This window comes from Xiphophorus couchianus, chromosome 18, assembly GCF_001444195.1.
Source record: "Xiphophorus couchianus chromosome 18, X_couchianus-1.0, whole genome shotgun sequence".
Classification (NCBI taxonomy): Eukaryota; Metazoa; Chordata; class Actinopteri; order Cyprinodontiformes; family Poeciliidae; genus Xiphophorus; species Xiphophorus couchianus.
In genome coordinates, this window is record NC_040245.1 from 18,140,083 (window position 1) to 18,159,913 (window position 19,831).

The 19,831-nt window shown below is 40.9% G+C and overlaps 1 protein-coding gene and 1 long non-coding RNA gene across 5 annotated transcripts; both read left to right on the top strand.

Annotated features, from left to right (window-relative positions):
• The first annotated feature begins 1,688 nt into the window (after positions 1 to 1,688).
• On the top strand, positions 1,689 to 15,069 carry aasdhppt (aminoadipate-semialdehyde dehydrogenase-phosphopantetheinyl transferase). 4 transcript variants are annotated; one of them, XM_027999317.1, is made up of 8 exons: positions 1,689 to 1,771; positions 1,916 to 2,102; positions 2,536 to 2,649; positions 3,155 to 3,275; positions 3,672 to 3,793; positions 4,444 to 4,605; positions 6,029 to 6,097; positions 13,178 to 15,069. In XM_027999317.1, the coding sequence occupies exons 2-8, from the start codon at positions 1,959 to 1,961 to the stop codon at positions 13,319 to 13,321; spliced, it is 876 nt and encodes a 291-aa protein (XP_027855118.1). In that variant the 5' UTR covers positions 1,689 to 1,771; positions 1,916 to 1,958; the 3' UTR covers positions 13,322 to 15,069. The 4 variants fall into 4 exon arrangements, with proteins under 4 accessions (XP_027855118.1, XP_027855120.1, XP_027855119.1 ...); XM_027999319.1 differs by lacking the exon at positions 13,178 to 15,069 and adding exons at positions 12,535 to 12,605; positions 12,841 to 13,171 and having other exon boundaries at positions 1,713 to 2,102; XM_027999318.1 differs by lacking the exon at positions 13,178 to 15,069 and adding an exon at positions 12,535 to 13,171 and having other exon boundaries at positions 1,713 to 2,102.
• On the top strand, positions 9,458 to 12,333 carry LOC114133425 (uncharacterized). Its single transcript, XR_003593180.1, has 3 exons — positions 9,458 to 9,667; positions 10,197 to 10,200; positions 12,108 to 12,333. It is a non-coding gene; the product is annotated as an uncharacterized LOC114133425 (long non-coding RNA).
• Positions 15,070 to 19,831: the final 4,762 nt, after the last annotated feature.

Genomic DNA, 19,831 nt, shown 5'->3' on the forward strand with positions numbered 1-19,831 from the left:
TCTTACTTAGCTGTACTACTTGTCAAAGGTTCTTGAACTTTTCACATTTTAATGTGTTAAATTGTTGTTTGAATTTCTTTCAAGATTAAAATTGAAAGATTGAAGAATAAATAGCATCATGAAGTACATCTTACATATCAGACAGGTCAGGTAGGGGTCACATCAAATCTGTGGAAGAAGGTGTTTCGGCCCGATGCGACCAAACTTTAACATTTTCTACCAAAGTGCAACAGACTATATTTTCTAAAAAATAACCTCATACAACTCTGAACATATGATGCCCACCATGAAATATAGTGGCAGGATCATGCTGTGGGAACACTTTCAGGTGGGAGAGGGAAGCGGGCAGAGCTGATTGGAGGAAGGTTAGCACAACATACAGGGAAATACTAAAAGATAACCTGCTACAAAAACATAAGAAAAAACAGCAGAAAAAAGGCCCTACACATATAGCTTGGTTTAGAGATGGATTAGATCAAACATATTAATACATTGGAATGATTAAAGTTCAGACCTAAATGTAACTGAGAATATGTGGCAAATAAATTTAATTAAAGTTCAGTAGCAATTATATATTCAAGCTGACAGTATTTGACCTACTTGGCAAAGACAAAAGGACAATCCTTTTAGCCTCTTGATGTCCAAAACTACTAGAGAAACAACCTAAAATCCTGCAGCTGTAGCTGCAGCTAGGTGTATTTTTTTCTAATTTTTAGTTTGATCGACTCAATACCTTTACATGCCACACTTTCATTATAATAAAAAACTAAATAAAAGCAAAATAATAAACATTATGATTAAATGTTATCATAAGTTACGAGTGCAACTGCCTTCTGCGAGATTTATAGCATATAAAACATTAATATTCTGTAGGATTCGTTGGCTGTCTTTCTATATTGAGAAGACAATCAATTAACTAAATGGCAAAATTATAATAATGGATGCATACGTCTAAACCAGAGAACAACAATCATAACCTGGAAAAGTCTTAGATAATAAGATGCGGTTTATTTATAATATATGAGAAAAAAATATGTCAGTGGTGTGGTTAGTTTGCAAAGAGACAAACTAACCACACCACTGAGATATATTTCCAGTTGCTTTTCAGGTCGGTCGGATACCAGCCTTTCTGAGGCTCAAGTTGGCCACCAACCACGGAGAATACACCAAACCGATATCTTTTGTTTAAATAATCTCTTTTTTATTTTTATTAAACTTAACTCCATTTATTGCCACTTTCGGGTTTTTTTGTTTTTTGTTTCTTTAATTAGTACCATACAGATTAAATCAGTGTGTCACAGTTTAGAATAAAAACTTAATTTTCTGCGCAACACACTAAAATATCCTGTGACAGACTAGCGACCTGTACAGGGTGAACCCCGCCTGTCGCCCGGAAAGTTAGCTGGAGAGGCACCAGCACCCGTCCTGATCCCACTAAGGACAAGGGTGTAAGAAAATGGATGGATGGATGGATGGATGGATGGACACTAAAACATATAGATTAAGAAAGTTAGACTGACTGAGAGCATATTATTTTTGTAAACTTCCTGTTATATTTATCAGATTTTATTAAGAAATTAATCAAATAATCTTACGCTTAACGATTTTACTTCTTATTTACAACATTCTTGAGAGTACATGAAGGCAACTGTAAGGCAACTCACTGTTTCAGACGCTCTTATTGGCCAATCCTGAACCGCTCCCACTGTGACGACATTTATGCTCTTCCGGGTGAATGTAGCGGTGTCAAAGAAGCAACGTAAACAGAAAGGTCGGTTTAATTTTTATCTGCTTTGGTTTACCAGCTCCAGCATTTCTTCATCTGTATCTCTCCGCGACCCCAAAACCTTAAATAAAACACAATTAAGTTTGTTTATGCTGGGACGCCATGCTAAAGGTAGCTTCTTGTGATCAGCGGGAAGTTTTGCAGGAGTTGAGATGACTCGGGGTGAGCAGGCATGGGCTCTGTCCGCTGGGGTTTCCGCTGCGGGTCGTGGACACCGAGCAGGTCCGAATGGTTGTTCGCTGCTCGGTGTGTCCAGCAAGAAGAGAAGGACAGGATCGGACAGTTTGTCTTCGCTAAGGATGCTAAGTCAGCGATGGTGAGTTTGATCTGCAATGTTTACCCACCTTCTGCAACTGTCATTCCGGTCAGCATGCATGAACGGAAATTAATTTGTAGACTTATCAACTTCTACACTGTGATTGAAGTAGGAAAATGCACCCTAACTGAATATACACCAAGAACTTCAAGGATAGATGTGCAGGTGCTGCGATAAAGGTTTGAGACCCTCCAAGGAAGTTCAGTTATGTGATCAAAACCTCATTTGAAACAGGTATCCTAACAACTTTAGATTGATTTAATGTTTAACAAAAATCTGAAGGGTCTTCAATTTCCAGGATGACATAAAACAGTGTCATAAAAAAAATTGTTGCTTTTTAATCTCGAAGCTCACCTTGTTTTTATGCTTTTGAGAAACAGCTGGCGAACTGAAAAACCTATCAGGTTATAATGTTAAACATGTGTGCCCACAGGCTGGACGGCTGTTGCTCAGGAAATTTGTTTGTGAGGTGATGGGAATCCCCTGGTCACAGATCAGATTAAACCGATCCCCTCGAGGGAAACCATATCTAGCTGCCCCTCTCCAGGTAAAAACTTTTTTTTCATTTATGGTTAAGTGTTTCCTCATGCTTCTTTTTCTTACTCTGTCGTTACTGTTTGGATCCCAATAAGCTTGAGACACATGGGACTCCCAACAATGTGAAATGAATATCTATCCAGGTCAGAACTTGATGTTAGGGCTGCACTACCAAGTCATAATAAATAAATATTAAATTATGGGTTTTTTTTATTTCCTCCGTATGATAACCACTCATACATGTGTCAGTCCCCTAAATAAATTCCAATTTATTTGCACTAGACTTGTAATTTATTTTATGACTTGGATTGTGATTGTTCAAGGGCCACTGCTGGAACTTTGGGTCACATTTAGCCCATCTAGACATACACAAGCATCACAATGTCCTGCCTGTTGGAACATTATTTGTATATTAGCTCTCCTTTGTCTTCATTTTCACGTGGAGGTTCACCTGACTGTCAAGACACACAAATTCAACCAGAAACCCTTTTTTATGCATTTCAAAAATGATGCAGGTCACTACTGGTTCTGATCCACCCTGGAGTTTCAACATCTCCCACCAAGGCGACTATGCTGTGCTTGCTGCACAACAGGGGATGCAGGTTGGAGTAGATGTGATGAAGACCACACTGCCAGGTGAAGGCTGAAGCTTACACAAGAGTTTAAGTGCTACATAAAAGCAAATATGAGAGTTTTTATTAAATGTTTCAATGCAACTATAAATGCAGTGTCATAAGAGATTCACAATAATGAATCTATTTCTACAGCTGATTGTATTGAACTTTTTTATTCTCTGGCCCTAGATTAGATTTGTAGTTTCACAAGTTATCCACAAGGTGTCGCTGTTGTCTAACAAAAGTATTCATAGGATATTCAATTTTAAAATGCAAGTCCAAGCTTGTGTGTTCAGTCACCACAATCAAATATGCATTGTGATAATTAAGGCTGTGACTTGCTTTTGCATATTATTTTCCATCTACTCACTTTTTTCCTCCCCTCATGTCTGCGTCCTCGTGTCTCCGTCTCCTGCAGGTAGCAACTCCATCCCGGAGTTTTTCCGCATCATGACTCGTCAGTTTACAGCGCACGAATGGAGCACCATCCAATCAGCGGGCTCGGAGCGCCAGCAGCTTGCCGCGTTCTACCGCCACTGGGTAACCATGGCAACCATACTACCCTGTCATCACACTGCATTGCTGCCGGGCGCCACAGGCGGTGGTGTGCGTGTGTGAGAGAGAGAGAAAAATTTGGACATTTTGCACGTTGACGCTTGACCTCCTTTTGATTCAAATTTCACCTCCACTTTTCTCCCTTCCTCTAATCTCCCGTTTGTCAGTATCTCGTTATGATACACTCAGCTTTGTTTCCTGTCTTCCATTTCTTCCAAGACATGAACGCACACACAGATGGCCACTGTAAGCAAGTGCTGAGCTAAGTAAAGATGCTGTGAGAATGAGAGGGCGGCTCAGAGACGTCAAGCTCTGATATCACCACCACACTGTTGACTAATGGCAGAGCTCAACGGTTGCCATAGTGATTAGTCCTGTAATGGTGTTATTGTGGCTTATTGGCCATGGAGCATGGCTGGTTTTGGCTGGGCGCACACATAAAGACATAAAGCCCCTCTTTTGTATGCACGCCTTTTAACACGTGTGCATGGATTCTTCTGTTGGAGTATGAACCGTAGAGACACGCTCGCTCTCCATGCTCAGACTGTAACTCTCAGCTTTATTCACACAAGCAAAACATTTTCTTTATCTGTGCACGTTAACTAATCAAGTTTCCTCTTGATTTTTGCACCAAGACCCTGAAGGAGAGCTTCATCAAGGCCATCGGCACAGGTCTGGGTTTTAACCTGCAGAGGGCAGAGTTCCACCTGTCGCCCGAGCTGCTCACACAGGGCAAGGTGCTGCGCCAGACCAAGATGCATCTGGATGAGGAACCAGACGATTTGTGGATATTTGAAGTAAGTTGAATTCAGAAAACATCTGAATGTCTTTCCATGTTTAATATTGGTTTAGTTGACTTCTTACTGACAATAGATCACCTGGAAGGGATTCTAAAGTTGACCCATCAAATATACACAAGTCCCAAAAGGATTGTTTTGCATGTAGACCAAGGGTATAGTACTTTTATTGACATGGAACCAAACCCCTCCTCTACGCTACCTGTTTGTGGTCCCTGCTGACAGTTCAAGTGGCTGTCCAAATCCACTTAATGAGAGAGGAGACGTGTCTCTCTCTTGCTGCAGGTGTAAATTAAACCAGTTCTCCAGCACATCTAGCTCGTCCAGATAGAACACAGGTTAAAGAGGATGGCCACTGTCATTTCTCTTCTCTCAATTTGTTTTGTATCCATCCATTTTGTTACATTTTATCTGTGATGTATTTTTCTTTTACGAGATTTGTTGAACAGTATTTTTGGTTTTAAATTATTGTTGCCATCTTTCCTCACCTGTCTCTTATGTCAATGTTCAGGAGGCCTGTTGTTGTTTTCAGCTCTATGAGCTTTATGATGAGCACCTCTTTAAAACACCTGTCATTGTCTTTGACCCATTTCAAAATACATACAGGATATTAAACAATTTTCATATTGTTTATGCATTTAGATGTCTAACTAAATGGAAGAAAATGGGATAAAGAATGCTGTAAATGAGCAAGTGACAAAGCTGCTGTTGTTCACTTGAAACAACCAACTACTGTAATATATGAGTTTATATTATTAAACATGCTGCAAAGGCAGAAAATTGCAGCTTTTGTTTTTTTCCGTACATCTGAGATTTTTCTTTTATTTGGTCCTATAATATCTTTTTGTGGTGAGTCATTGATTGATCATTGATCTAAAGGACTAAACAACATGATAATTTGCTCCATCACTGCAAAAACCTCACAGTTCTATCTTGATACTTTTAGTATAATGTGGAAGTCCCTTTTCATTCTGATTTGATATTCTTGACATGAGAATACAAAATGTAAATAGGCTAAACCAAATAGACTTGTATTTACCACTAACTATTTTGATATGTTTTTTTATTTTTCTTTGCCACACTTTAAACTGGTGCCTGTCGGTTAAAAATATAAAATCTGCTCAATTCCGTGTGTATTTGTTTTTAATTTTAAAATGATATGCCCTGGTTTGTGACAGACAGAATGTCACCCGTGGCTCTGGAGGGATTTGCAGCTTGTTTGTGTTTGACACTTCACAGACACGAGCATTCAGCCATTTCTCAGCAATTGCTGTTTATCATTAAAAAGTCATGGAGGAGAGGCAGGCTGGGTCTTTCACAGTCAATCACAGAGCTAACACACGGAGACAGATGGCTATTTTCACTCACTCTTGCAGGTAATTTTAAACCCTGTCCTGATGTGTCTGTCGCTGTGCTCCTGCAGGAGAGTCTGCTGGACGTTGACCATCACGTTGCCGTTGCACTCGGACCAGCAGACGAGGCCGGCTCCGCAGTAAGGACACGTAGCTTTGATGACTGAGTAGCTGCTCTACTTTATTTGTGACAAAGACAAAACAACATTTCCAACTGAATATACATCTGAGGCCATCTTTGAGAAAATAAAATAAAAGAAGTGTGAGTAAAAGACAAAGTAACATCTGTGTTTAGGCGAAAATATGGTTTTTGTCCCCCACACAACACCTGGTTAAATACAGTGGTGGCATCGGTATCCTGTGCATGGGAGCAGGGAATTTGTTCTTGATGTTTTTCATGGATTCCCTGGGAATATCGGTGTTGACCGCCCTGCTGTTAATTCTTTACATTCATCTCTTTCTCAAGAGAAATGCAGTTGTTCTTCAGGACGCAGAGAAAAGGGATGTTTGACCATTTTTATTAAAATATCACTGCCTCATCCAGAGTCTAGTTGATATGCACTAAACAGTGATTGACTGCTTGGCTAACAAGTACTGTTTTTATTTAGTCATACATTTTGCATCTATGTTGGCGTTCAAGAGCCAAAGGGTGACGGATGGATGATGAAACATTTTCAGTTTACTACCAGATATTTATGTGAAATGTCCCGGTATTTAGAAAAAACTATATGACACCACGCAGTGTCATAAAGTTTATAGAGCCTTTAGAAGAGAAACAAGCCAACAGATTCTCCACCATGCTTAACAGACGCCTTTTCACCAAATATCTTTTGTTTCACTTCTGACCTACCCAGAGTGTTCACTGTGGAAAAGCTCAATCTTATTTTCATTTGGCCAAAAGACATGGCTTTTGTTGAGGGTGAGAAATTGTAATTTTTCTACCCGTTTTAGGAGACAGAAATATCAGATGTGACTCAGTGGTTTGGATAAATAAGAGCCAGCTGGGTCAGACCAGACAGGACGATCTGACAGCTGATAAGCCACCGGCCCGCTTATCTGTTCTTACTCTCACACACAGCCATGTAAACGGAGACTATGGTTCCCTTGGTGCGTATTGTTCAGAACAGTGTCCAGACAATTTCAATTATTAATAAAGCTGCAAGCGGCCCTCGCAGCAAGCGCCGCTCCGGCCTATTGGCCACCGCGGGGGTTCCGGCCACCGCAGAAGCTCTCGCACGTTTTCCAGAGCCGCAGCCCGCTCCCCACCGCAGAAGCTCTGCCGCAGTTTCCAGCACCGCCGCCCGCCAGCCGCCGCAGAAGCTGTCCCGCATTTTCCCCGCCCGTCCACCGGGCGATATGCGTGAATGCGTTCAGCGGCGCTGCCCGACAACTGTCAAAAAATCTGGCGCAGATCGGTCGATGCGTCGAGGAGATACAACCCATGTATTAACTTAGGGGGCGCAGTGGAGCCAAATTACATTTCAAACCTGTTGGGCTCTTTAGAGGTGAACAAAGGTCATACATATCCAGTTTGGCGCCAATCGGATGATCTATGCCTGAATAAGAGCCAAACGTATGCATATGGCGAGGGACTGATATTCGCCATTTGGCCACGCCCACACGGTTCAGCCAGCAGCGAGCATTGACAGAGTTTATCATCCGAATCATCTTGATTAGGTCAAGAGAGCCATAAACGGAGCTTTCCAAGTAAAAAAAGGCACTTCCTGTTCTGAGGGGCGGGGCTTAGATGACGTCATAATATGATGACATAGGGTCGTCAAGGATCCCACCAGGGTCACTCGTGCAAAGTTTGGTGCAGAAGCTATCAACCGTTCACAGTAAAATACAAGACTTCCTGTTGTCAGAGGGCGTGGCCTACGTGATGTCATCATTTGACCATTGGATATTATTCTACACCCGAGGATGATCAATAACTCAAACTTTGGTGTCTCTGTGAGTTTTTGTGTTAGATTTACAAATTATTTAATTTTTTCCTCTTTAATTCAACATTGAACTGTCATTCCGTAGGGCAATGCTGCCCTCTGGTGTCGAATTACTGAAATAATGAAACTATTTCAGTGGGCAGCAGAGGGCAGCATTGCCCTACAAACAACGAACTTGGACTGTTTATTATGTAATTACACAGAAGATCTCTCTAATTCATTCTGAGGGGGCGGGGCTTAGGTGACGTCATAATATGATGACATAGCATTGTCAGGCATCACACCAGGATGAGTCAGGCCAAGTTTGGTGCAGCTCGGTCGAAACATGTGGAATCTAGAAGCAAACGTATGGCATCGGCGTTACAGGTCACTTCGCCACGCCGCCACACCCTGCTGCTTCATCGCAGCCGGTCAGGGCTTGGATCCACAACACACCAACATGTCTTCTGTCTCTGGACACAGTTTCATGTTGATTAGGTCAAAGGGCTAAGATAGCGACCATTCACAGTAAAACATGACACTTCCTGTTCTCAGGGGGCGTGGCCTAAGCGATGTCATAATTTCACCACAGGGTATTTTAGGACACCTATTGATGATCAATCACTGAACGTTTGGTGTCTCTGTGAGTTTCTGTGCAGGATATATAAGAGTTTCGTGTTTCATGGCGAGTAGGTGAACTTTGACCCCTGCTAACCCCCCTTCAGCAAGCTCTTACAGCCACCGTTTTGATAACTTTAAATCAAACATGCCTTATGATCAGACTGACCGAGTTTGAAGCCGATCAATCGAAATCCCTAGGAGGAGTTCGATCAAATACGAAGGCTGTAAACGTCAAAGTCGAGGTCCAAAATGGACCTTCAATCCAAAATGGCCGACTTCCTGTTGGGTTTAGAGCATGGCTCCAAGAGACTTTTTTGTACGTCCTGACAAGATACACATGTGTACCAAGTTTCGTAATTCTAAGTTAAAGCATGGCTTGGGGCTGATTTTTTAAAATATTCTAGGGGGCAGTATAGAGAAATTAGGCCACGCCCACCAAATATCGCTATGGATTCCTGTTGGCGGGTGGATAAGGATCCATCCTAGTGAGTTTGGAGCAGCTGGGCCCGAAATTGTGGAATTCAGAGCCAAACGAAATTCGACGGCGTTCGCAACGCCGCCACGCCCACCTGCTTCATCGCAGCCGGTCGGGGTTGGAATCCACAACACACCAACATGTCTTCTGTCTCTGGACACAGGTTCATGTTGATTAGGTCAAAGGGCTAAGATAGCGACCGTTCACAGTAAAACATGGCACTTCCTGCTCTCAGGGGGCGTGGCCTACGTAGAAAAAAAATTTCACTGCAGGGTATTTTAGGACACCCGATGACGATCAATCAATGAAAGTTTGGTCCCTCTATGTGTTTTTGTATAGGAAATATAAGAGGTTTTTGTTTCATGGCATGTAGGTGAACTTTGACCCCTGGTATCCCCCCTTCAACATGCTCCAAAACTCACCAATTTGATAACTTTAAATCAGACATGCCTTATGATCAGACTGACCGAGTTTGAAGCCGATCAATCGAAATCCCTAGGAGGAGTTCGATCAAATACGAAGGCTGTAAACGTCAAAATCGAGGTCCAAAATGGACCTTCAATACAAAATGGCCGACTTCCTGCGATACTTGCACTATGACATTACTTGTAAATTCTGAGCGTCTTAGTGAGCTCTACAACTGTACCGAATTTCAAGTCTCTACGATGAAGTAAGTGAATAGCAATGGGTCTGTTGAAAATTGCTAGTTGCCGGCTAGCCGCCGCAGGAGCTGTCGCGCATTTTCCCCGCCCGTCCACCGGGCCACATGCATGAATGCGTTCGGCGGCGCTCCCCGACAACTGTCAAAAAATCTGGCGCAGATCGGTCGATGCATCGAGGAGATACAGCCGATGTATTAACTTAGGGGGCGCAGTGGAGTCAAATTACATTTCAAACCCGTTGGGCTCTTTAGAGGTGTACAAAGGTCATACTTATCCAGTTTGGCGCCAATCGGATGATCTATGCCTGAATAAGAGCCAAACGTATGCATATGGCGAGGGACTGATATTCGCCATTTGGCCACGCCCACACGGTTCAGCCAGCAGCGAGCATTGACAGAGTTTATCATCCGAATCATCTTGACTAGGTCAAGAGAGCCATAAACGGAGCTTTCCAAGTAAAAAAACGGCACTTCCTGTTCTGAGGGGGCGGGGCTTAGATGACGTCATAATATGATGACATAGGGTCGTCAAGGATCCCACCAGGGTCACTCGTGCAAAGTTTGGTGCAGAAGCTATCGACCGTTCACAGTAAAATACAAGACTTCCTGTTGTCAGAGGGCGTGGCCTACGTGATGTCATCATTTGACCATTGGATATTATTCTACACAAGAGTATGATCAATAACTCAAACTTTGGTGTCTCTGTGAGTTTTTGTGTTAGAATTACAAATTATTTAATTTTTTCCTCTTTAATTCAACATTGAACTGTCATTCCGTAGGGCAATGCTGCCCTCTGGTGTCGAATTACTGAAATAATGAAACTATTTCAGTGGGCAGCAGAGGGCAGCATTGCCCTACAAACAACGAACTTGGACTGTTTATTATGTAATTACACAGAAGATCTCTCTAATTCATTCTGAGGGGGCGGGGCTTAGATGATGTCATAATATGATGACATAGCATTGTCAGGCATCACACCAGGATGAGTCAGGCCAAGTTTGGTGCAGCTCGGTCGAAACATGTGGAATCTAGAAGCAAACGTATGGCATCGGCGTTACAGGTCACTTCGCCACGCCGCCACACCCAGCTGCTTCATCGCAGCCGGTCAGGGCTTGGATCCACAACACACCAACATGTCTTCTGTCTCTGGACACAGTTTCATGTTGATTAGGTCAAAGGGCTAAGATAGCGACCATTCACAGTAAAACATGACACTTCCTGTTCTCAGGGGGCGTGGCCTAAGCGATGTCATAATTTCACCACAGGGTATTTTAGGACACCTATTGATGATCAATCACTGAACGTTTGGTGTCTCTGTGAGTTTCTGTGCAGGATATATAAGAGTTTCGTGTTTCATGGCGAGTAGGTGAACTTTGACCCCTGGTAACCCCCCTTCAGCAAGCTCATACAGTCACCAATTTGATAACTTTAAATCAAACATGCCTTATGATCAGACTGGCCGGGTTTGAAGCCGATCAATCGAAATCCCTAGGAGGAGTTCGATCAAATGCAAAGGCTGTAAACGTCAAAATCGAGGTCCAAAATGGACCTTCAATCCAAAATGGCCGACTTCCTGTTGGGTTTAGAGCATGGCTCCAAGAGACTTTTTTGTACGTCCTGACAAGATACACATGTGTACCAAGTTTCGTAATTCTAAGTTAAAGCATGGCTTGGGGCTGATTTTTTAAAATATTCTAGGGGGCAGTATAGAGAAATTAGGCCACGCCCACCAAATATCGCTATGGATTCCTGTTGGCGGGTGGATAAGGATCCATCCTAGTGAGTTTGGTGCAGCTGGGCCCGAAATTGTGGAATTCAGAGCCAAACGAAATTCGACGGCGTTCGCAACGCCGCCACGCCCACCTGCTTCATCGCAGCCGGTCAGGGCTTGAATCCACAACACACCAACATGTTTTCTGTCTCTGGACACAGTTTCATGTTGATTAGGTCAAAGGGCTAAGATAGCGACCGTTCAAAGTAAAACATGACACTTCCTGCTCTCAGGGGGCGTGGCCTACGTAAAAAAAAAATTTCACTGCAGGGTATTTTAGGACACCCGATGACGATCAATCCCTGAAAGTTTGGTCCCTCTATGTGTTTTTGTATAGGAAATATAAGAGTTACGTGTTTCATGGCGAGTAGGTGAACTTTGACCCCTGCTAACCCCCCTTCAACATGCTCCAAAACTCACCAATTTGATAACTTTAAATCAGACATGCCTTATGATCAGACTGACCGAGTTTGAAGTCGATCAATCGAAATCCCTAGGAGGAGTTCGATCAAATACGAAGGCTGTAAACGTCAAAATCGAGGTAAAAAATGGACCTTCAATACAAAATGGCCGACTTCCTGTGATAGTTGGCTTATAACATTAAATGTAAGTTCTGAGTCTTTTGGTGAGCTCTACAAGTGTACCAAATTTCAAGTCTCTACAATGAAGTACGTTCATACCATTGTGTTCATACCAACAGAAAATTGCTAGTTGCCGGCGTTGAGCAATTTTTTTTGCGATTTTTGCGACAACCTTAAAATTCAAAATTTTTAAATTTTCTAGTCGCCACCGCCAAGTTTGGTGAGTTTTTGAATATGATAAAGCCCCCAAAAAGGCACACGAAGAGGTGGGAAGAATCGTAATAATAAACAGTACAGATACAATAGGCCTTCGCAGCGCTTTGCTGCTCGGGCCTAATAAACAGCACAGATACAATAGGCCTTCGCAGCGCTTTGCTGCTCGGGCCTAATTAAGTGGATTATATGCGTTGCATCAGTAATGTGTCTATTCAGGACAGAACCAACACACCGTTGTAATCTCGTTGACACGTCATTGTTCTGAATAAAACCGAGTCTGGATTTTAACACATCGTCTTTTCCTGCCTGGGCCTGGGCCTTGTTTCTCAGCACGATCCTCCTGCTTTGAGCTTTCTAATAAAGAAGAACTAGCTGAATTTATCCTAAAGGCATTTCCACAGGTACCAGTAATTTTGCCACCATTTCTTTACTTATATTTCTCACTAAATAAATGTACTCAAATAAATAGGAGCATTTTTCCAAGCTTTTGACACATCTCTACCTGGGGTGCCAAGAAATTTGTTCACCCCTTATTTTGTATTTTAAAATAATAGGAAGAAAGAAAGAAAGAAAGAAAGAAAGAAAAGTGATTCTTGAGGGCCACTGCAATAAGCTGACACACATTTTTCCCCACAGCTCTTACATGCTCACTGCTGATACACTCAGTTGCCGTGGAAACCGTGTCCTGGTGGACCACATGGCTCCCTCTTCACTGTTGGCAGCCACATCTTTACCAGTTTAAAATTATTTATTAAAGAAGAATATCAAATATTTAATTTATATTCAATCCTCTCATGAAATGAGTCATTTGTGATTTTAAAGTCTTAGTCAGACACTTCTGTCTCAAGGAGCCTGTATGAGTTCTATTTTTAGACGTCTTGCAAATAATAAGTCCTGAACTCAATGAATCATAAGAGTTGGGACTATAAAGGCTAAAAGAAAACCTCTTGTCCTTCTTGTGTCATCCTCGCAGCCTCTTCCTCCTCCCGCCGCGTTCACGCTGCTGTCGTTCGGCGAACTCATAGCCTCGGCCTCGCCGCTGACAGAAGAAGACGCTGCCTACTGGGATAGCTTCAGGATGAAGGCCGAGGCTCCGCAGAGACAGAAGGATACATAGATATCTGGCTGACAACCTGTCTCACGCTGACATTCACCTGCCCAACACACACACACACAAACCTTTCAGAAGTGCCAAGGAGGAAACACAAGTTCACTGACATTGAAGCTGCTTTCTTATTCCACACAAGTCCAGTCAAGTGCTGTCAAGTTTCTTTGCAGACCTAAAAATCTGAAGTTTGCCTCCAAGGAATCGGCACCATCTATCTTTGGAACTCTGCCGAAGAAGGAACGTCTTTCAACTCGCAGAAGCTGTTCAACTTTTCATGCTGTTTGGATTTGCGCTGTGCTTTTCTTCCAGTATTTTTTTTCAGCATGATGAGGATCTTTCTTGAAGAGCCTAATTGATATTTGAAAGATAAGTGGAAGATAAATGCATAAACTTCGGCCAAGGTAAATTATGCTATAGAAGCGTAGATATTTACATTTCTGACATCTGAACTCACAGATGATATATATATTTCTACAGGATATACGAATTTATTTTTCAAAGTGGTCTAAGTATTATTTTTTTATTAATCAATTTGTTTTCCGTGCCTCTCATGATGCTCATGATGATGATGACAGTATGTTCATTTGTCAAAATCTGGCCTATAATGTTGCATTCAATTATAAAATAATAATGTTAATAACAATAACTGATACATTTCCCTCACTAAAACTCTGGATAATATTGATGTAAAAGTTCAGTAGAAATACAAAAACACTTCCGCCTTCTTACTTTTGTGCATTTATTGATTACAGAGTCCTTTATTGGCATTCTCTAGGCTTTTTCAGGCAGTTCCTTGCAAAATCTGGAGAGAAGTGGAGTGGATGTGTTGTTCAGACTTGTTCCTAACTGCAAAGGCGAACATTTACTGCAAATAAAGACATAAACCAGAGCCCAGAACATCTGGGTTTTACAACTAATGAGAAAAGATGCAAAAGTGTGCACAAGAATTCTCTGTCTTACTGGAGGAATTGCTGCCGCACCTGATCTTGTAATTCTAAAGCGAACGAGGCATTTCTTGAAAAATGTCAACTTTTCCTCAAACCTTCTTGTGTACTGAAGCCTTCTGATTTTGACCAAAAAATCACAAATCTGTTTCCAGTGCAGTAACTTCCCTACAGAACTGTCATAGTTTAATATAGTGGCGTGATGGGCGATCAAGATGGGACAAGAACTTAAAAGACGAAAACAGCAACAGCAGTCCTTGCCTGCAGCTGCTGTGAGTTTGTCTCTTTTTGTCTAAAAAAAAACTTGCTTTCTCTGCAGCTGAGAGGATGAGCAGAGGCAGGAGGGTCAGACAGGAGTCAAAGAGGCTCCTTTTTCTCGTGTCAGGTTTAGTGTAATACCACAGAAATAGACTCTTCTTCTTCTTCCCCAGGTGTGGGCTGGAGGCAGGAACTCTTTCAGCATCAGTGTAGCCTGAGGCTCGCTCTGGTGGTGAAGATTGATGTTTTTCTCTAATGGAAGAGCATTTGGTGCCGCAAACGCTTACAGAGATCATATTGTTGAAATGAATTCAAAATTATGTATGTGGACTTGCAACACGATCAAAATTGCAGCAAAATATTGTTTACGACAGAAAGAAATGCTTCTAGCGGAGGCGTGTTTTTCTTTTTAGTTCCACCAGCCACACTTTGTTTAATTTGTTTAATTAGTGAGAACAACGCATTCACATAAATCCTCTTTTTCAAGTATGCAATAATATTTGTCTCAACACAGAAGTGTTCTTAAAATAAATCGCAGCCTAATGATGACTCCAATTAGAGCCTTGTTTTTATATACAACTAAGTTTCCTATAATTAGTTTTAGTGCAAAGTGACATGTGTTTATATGCAAATGTATTTGTAATTTATTTCACAACCCAAATACTCAAATGGATCAAAAGGTTCTGGCAGAATTTTTGAAATGCTTATAGGGACATCACTGGATGAAATAAGACTGAATTAGTTGTGAAAGAAGATGAGCTTTAAACAGCAAGCTGTTGGTGTAAAACTGCAGGGAAAATTTCCTCCTATTTTCCTCTTTTGCAACAAGATATGTGATTTATCAGGAAACCTGAATAAAACATTTAGAGGATATTTAACAAAATAAATACACAATAGCATTCCACTTTCACATCTTAATCTAAAAAATGTCTGAGGTACATTTGCAAAATTAGTTCTTGTCTCATTTCATTCAATCACAGAAGTTCAAAAAAGACTGGACTGATAAAAGTGAAGGAGAACTGAAGGAAACCAATAAGGCTGAAACAAAATGAATGCTAGTTCATTGTGTTCCTTCAGCTGTTCCCAGGCACAACAGCAATCACTAGCATCACTAGTTGATTGGTAGCTGAGCTTTGGAGGGACTCATTAACACATAACCATGGAACTAGTCAGTGATGCTGCTCAGATAATGGTCATGGCTAAATAAAATCAATGAAACCTTTCTGCACAAACTCAGGACTCGCGTCAGAGCCACGTCAGCGCTGCCATGGTCGATTGAAACCTCCTGCTGTTGGTTGGCTGCCCTGCAGGGACCGTGCTGGAGTATCTGGCCGAGCTCCGCGAGTCAATGGAAAAGTCAAAACCATAGACGAAACACAGCAAAGAGGATAGATGGGCACTTTAATTGAGATATGAAGTTTAGACAAGCATAATCACTCTGTTAATGGGCCTGTAAATGAGCTTGTGTCAAATTTTCTGAAAACAAAGTGCAGGATTCTGCAATTGTTCGTGAAAGGATTTTAATATTGGTTTTGCAAGAAAAACGTTTGTTTGGGTTGTTAAAAGGGGAAAGAAAAACTCTCCTCTTACTCTTTTTAAAGAAGTGGTAATTGTGAGATGATATAACTGTAACTTACTGAGCTCCAGACTAAAACAATCTGCATTAGTATCTGTAGACTGGATTGTAGACTGCAGAGAAAAAGATGAATTTTTCTAAGGGCTCAGCACTTCAGGGAGGTTGACATGATTTAACTTTGCTTGCAGAAATACCACATAATGTGGGATCTGGTTTGGACCTGGCCACATGATCACTACACTTTGATTGCTCCCTTGTTGGTTCATTGATTTGTCTTTGTGTTTTTCTTTTCATGACGGTTGGGGGGCAAAAAACTGATCACACTCTATGCCTTCTCATATGCTACATGCATTCACATTGTAAATATCTTTGGAAATGTGATGCCGATTTTCTGCAGTTGCTGCTCCTGATTTTGATGGAAATACATTTCCCCCTGGAAACTTTGCAGGATTTTTTGATTCCATTTCCCAGTTCCAGACTTAACATGCATCATGTTGAACATCTTCGCGCCACCATAACTTCTGCGCAGACACATAAACATCCATCATTTGTTGTATCCATGCATTGTAAACATTGCTAGTCATAGTTGCATAAAATACAAATGCTTCAGCCACACACATGCCTGGACATACCTAAAAAAAATTTTAAAAAACACATGTAGAGCGATTTGTTTTGACAGAGTGAGTGCACTGTGGGAGTAAACCGTCATGCTTAACCCCAAAAATAAACCTCACTCCAGGGTAGGAGATAAAGGGCACAGCATCTCACTCTGGGGCACATTCACCAACACACTAAAAAGGACAGAGAATATAAAACGTCCATGTGTAAATGTAAATTTACATACTTTAACATTTGGCCAGAAAACTGGTTCAAATACAACGAATTATGTAATAAAACAGACACTCTAAAACATTATTCTTTAGTTCACTTTTAAAAAACAGGATCAGACAGCATCACCATGGACCATGGTGGGCAGTAAATAATTCATAATCGATTTAGAAAATCCCTTTCCCTGGATGTGACCATTTAGCCCTATGTCACAAGTCAAATGTTAATAAACTTATCATCTGAGTGAACGTTATATTAATTTTGGGCTTTAAATTATGCCTTATAACCATTCTTTGTCAGTTAGGGGTGGGAAGGAATACATATACAAACCTGTGCATCAAGGAATTTGATGCACAGGTTTGAATTTGTTTGGAGTTTTCTATTATCCACACCAAGTTGAAATTATTATACGAACACTCACTGAAATAAACAGATGGTTAAATACCACCAACTAAATTACATGGAAAACCATTTATAGCCTTTACCAAGAGCAAGGGAATGAGTCTATTGTCAAGACCGTTGTCTGAAGAAGTTAAACCTGACAAATAATCCTAAAGACCACAGCTGGTAATTTCAGATAATAGTTAAGTTAGTTATACAGTGACTCATCTTGAAGTGATTAAACATGCTTAATGTATCTCCACTAATGTGTATAATGACTGTAAGGTAAATTTCAGATATTGTGTTTGCATTTTTCAGCAAGCCAGACAAAGCTGCAACTAATATTAATATTTTAACTTACTGCTAAGAATTAATTAATCTGTTTTATATTTGAGCATAATCCCAAGTGGACAAATCCTAGTAAATAAGTGTTGTGTTCCTATGGCTCAGGATGAGCTACAGTTTCAGAACCTTATTACTTCATTGAGTTTTTTTCGAGACAGCTTTGCCGCAATTTTATATCTTATATATATTTTACATTTAATTTCCTTCACATGTCCTAAGAAGAAAGGCATAAACTCCAAAATGATATTACATGTAGGTACCGTTTGCAAGACACTGAGATTTGTCTTGTTTTTATTACTTAAAATATTGTCCCAGGGTGTTTATAAAATTGTTCAGTCCATTTTATTTTTAATAAGCATTTAATTTTGTGCAGGCTATGTTCATTGATTTCCTCCTGTATTATGTCTTGGATCAAGTTGCTTAATGAACAGTGGCGGTAAAAGGAAACTGAAAGCTGCGTGTTGAACCAGGGGCTGCGCAGTGGAGCAGTAATGCCAGTTTCCCACGATAACCCCTGAAAAACATGGTTATTCATCTTGTGTCTGTGTGTTGGTGTTGTGATGGACAGAGAACCTTTCCACAGTGCAAATGTTGGGATTGGGTCCAGTGACCCTGAGCAAGATTAAGCGACCACCAAAAGTGGATGATTGGATGTTTTCATAAGATTTGAGTTATAGAAACCAGACTTATTAATCCCATTACTGTAAAATCAAGCCTGGATTCAGCAGTTTAATTATCATCCATTTAAATGTTTCCAATATAAGGTACCATTAAAGGCACGGGTGTTTGAGAAGTGAGTGTTCAGAAAGGTACTTGTTACTGTTAATAGTAATGATAATGGAAATTTGCCACTAGGGGATTGCTGCTTGCTCTTCTTCAATTTTGGGAGGCAGATGGCCTTGAGAACATAACATGCATGACTGACTTTATTTAGCTGTTATTTAAAGCAAACTGTTTCTCAACAAACACATCTTTTTCCTTCACGTTCTGACCGCCAAAGGTTAAAAAATGACCAAAACATAAATCAGTTCCCATCCCTTTCTTTGACAGCATGTGGATAAATGCACGTACGCTCGCTCTCACATCCAGACACTGAGTTGTTGATTCAGCTGAGGATGAGAGGATGAATAAAACAAGTTCACAGAGGGCAGATGTCAATCAAGCGGGAGGAATGTTTTCTGTTCAGCTGCATTTAAACGCCATGCATGTTTGCATGTCACACATCCAATTACTATTGGAAAACTTGGATAAGTTAGAGGGGTTTACAGCATATACCTTGTGATTTTTGGAAAGACATATGAAGAATGGAAACACTCCTACATAACACTTTCTCTTTATGTCCCTAGAATTTACATTTATTTTTTACCATACTGTGGCACCAATACGTTTCATAAGTATTAGGCTAATATTTTTGTCCACTTTGAAATGTTTGAGCTGATCAAAAACAGAGAACCTGAGTAAAAGCCTAAAGCAGTTTTAAAATGATGATTTAATTTATTAAGTGAAGAATCTATCCAAGCCAATCTGGTTTGGTCCACGTTTTCACAGGTCGGATTCAAACTAAGTTTTTAAAAAGCTGAGTTCACTTTCAGTTGCTAACCCCAGTTCTAATTTCTGCCAGATCTGCAGATTCATGAAATTAAATAAATGCAATCAGTGTGGAAACATGAGGTAGGCTAAAAGATTTTAAAAAGCGACACACCAAGCCTTCAGCTAAACAAATTCATTAACATCTATCAGTTTGAAAGAGTTTACAAAGTCATTTCTAAGACTCTTGGACTTCTGTGAACAAAGAAGAGAGTCATCATCCACAAACAGACAAAGAGGGTGTCGTGGTGATCTTGTCCAGCACTGGCTGGCAAACCAAAATTAAATGGCTCTGCACAGTTTACCAATTACATTTTTGAAGTCAGGTCTTTCAAAACACACACAGACAGTGGTCATGTGCAGCAGATGCAAGTATGTGATGTGTAATATTATTAATTACAACCATAGAACATATGACTTCAAAATGGGATTGTAGCGTCTCAGGGAATAGATGCGGGAAAAGACACCGACAATCTTATTCACCTGCAACATCGTGATGAACCAGCTGCAAATGAAGCAATGAATCCTACGCAATATTCAAAGTATATAAGTACACAGTAAGTTGTATACCCTGGTTGTAATTAGCCAGCTGTTGGCTGT

What these genes read in the sequence shown, in the direction of transcription:
- aasdhppt (XM_027999317.1), top strand. Translation starts at nt 1,959, where the DNA reads ATGGGCTCTGTCCGCTGGGGTTTCCGCTGCGGGTCGTGGACACCGAGC. An exon ending in CCGCGTTCTACCGCCACTGG is followed by an intron (nt 3,794 to 4,443) that starts GTAACCATGGCA and finishes TTTTGCACCAAG; the next exon opens with ACCCTGAAGGAGAGCTTCAT. An exon ending in ACGATTTGTGGATATTTGAA is followed by an intron (nt 4,606 to 6,028) that starts GTAAGTTGAATT and finishes GTGCTCCTGCAG; the next exon opens with GAGAGTCTGCTGGACGTTGA.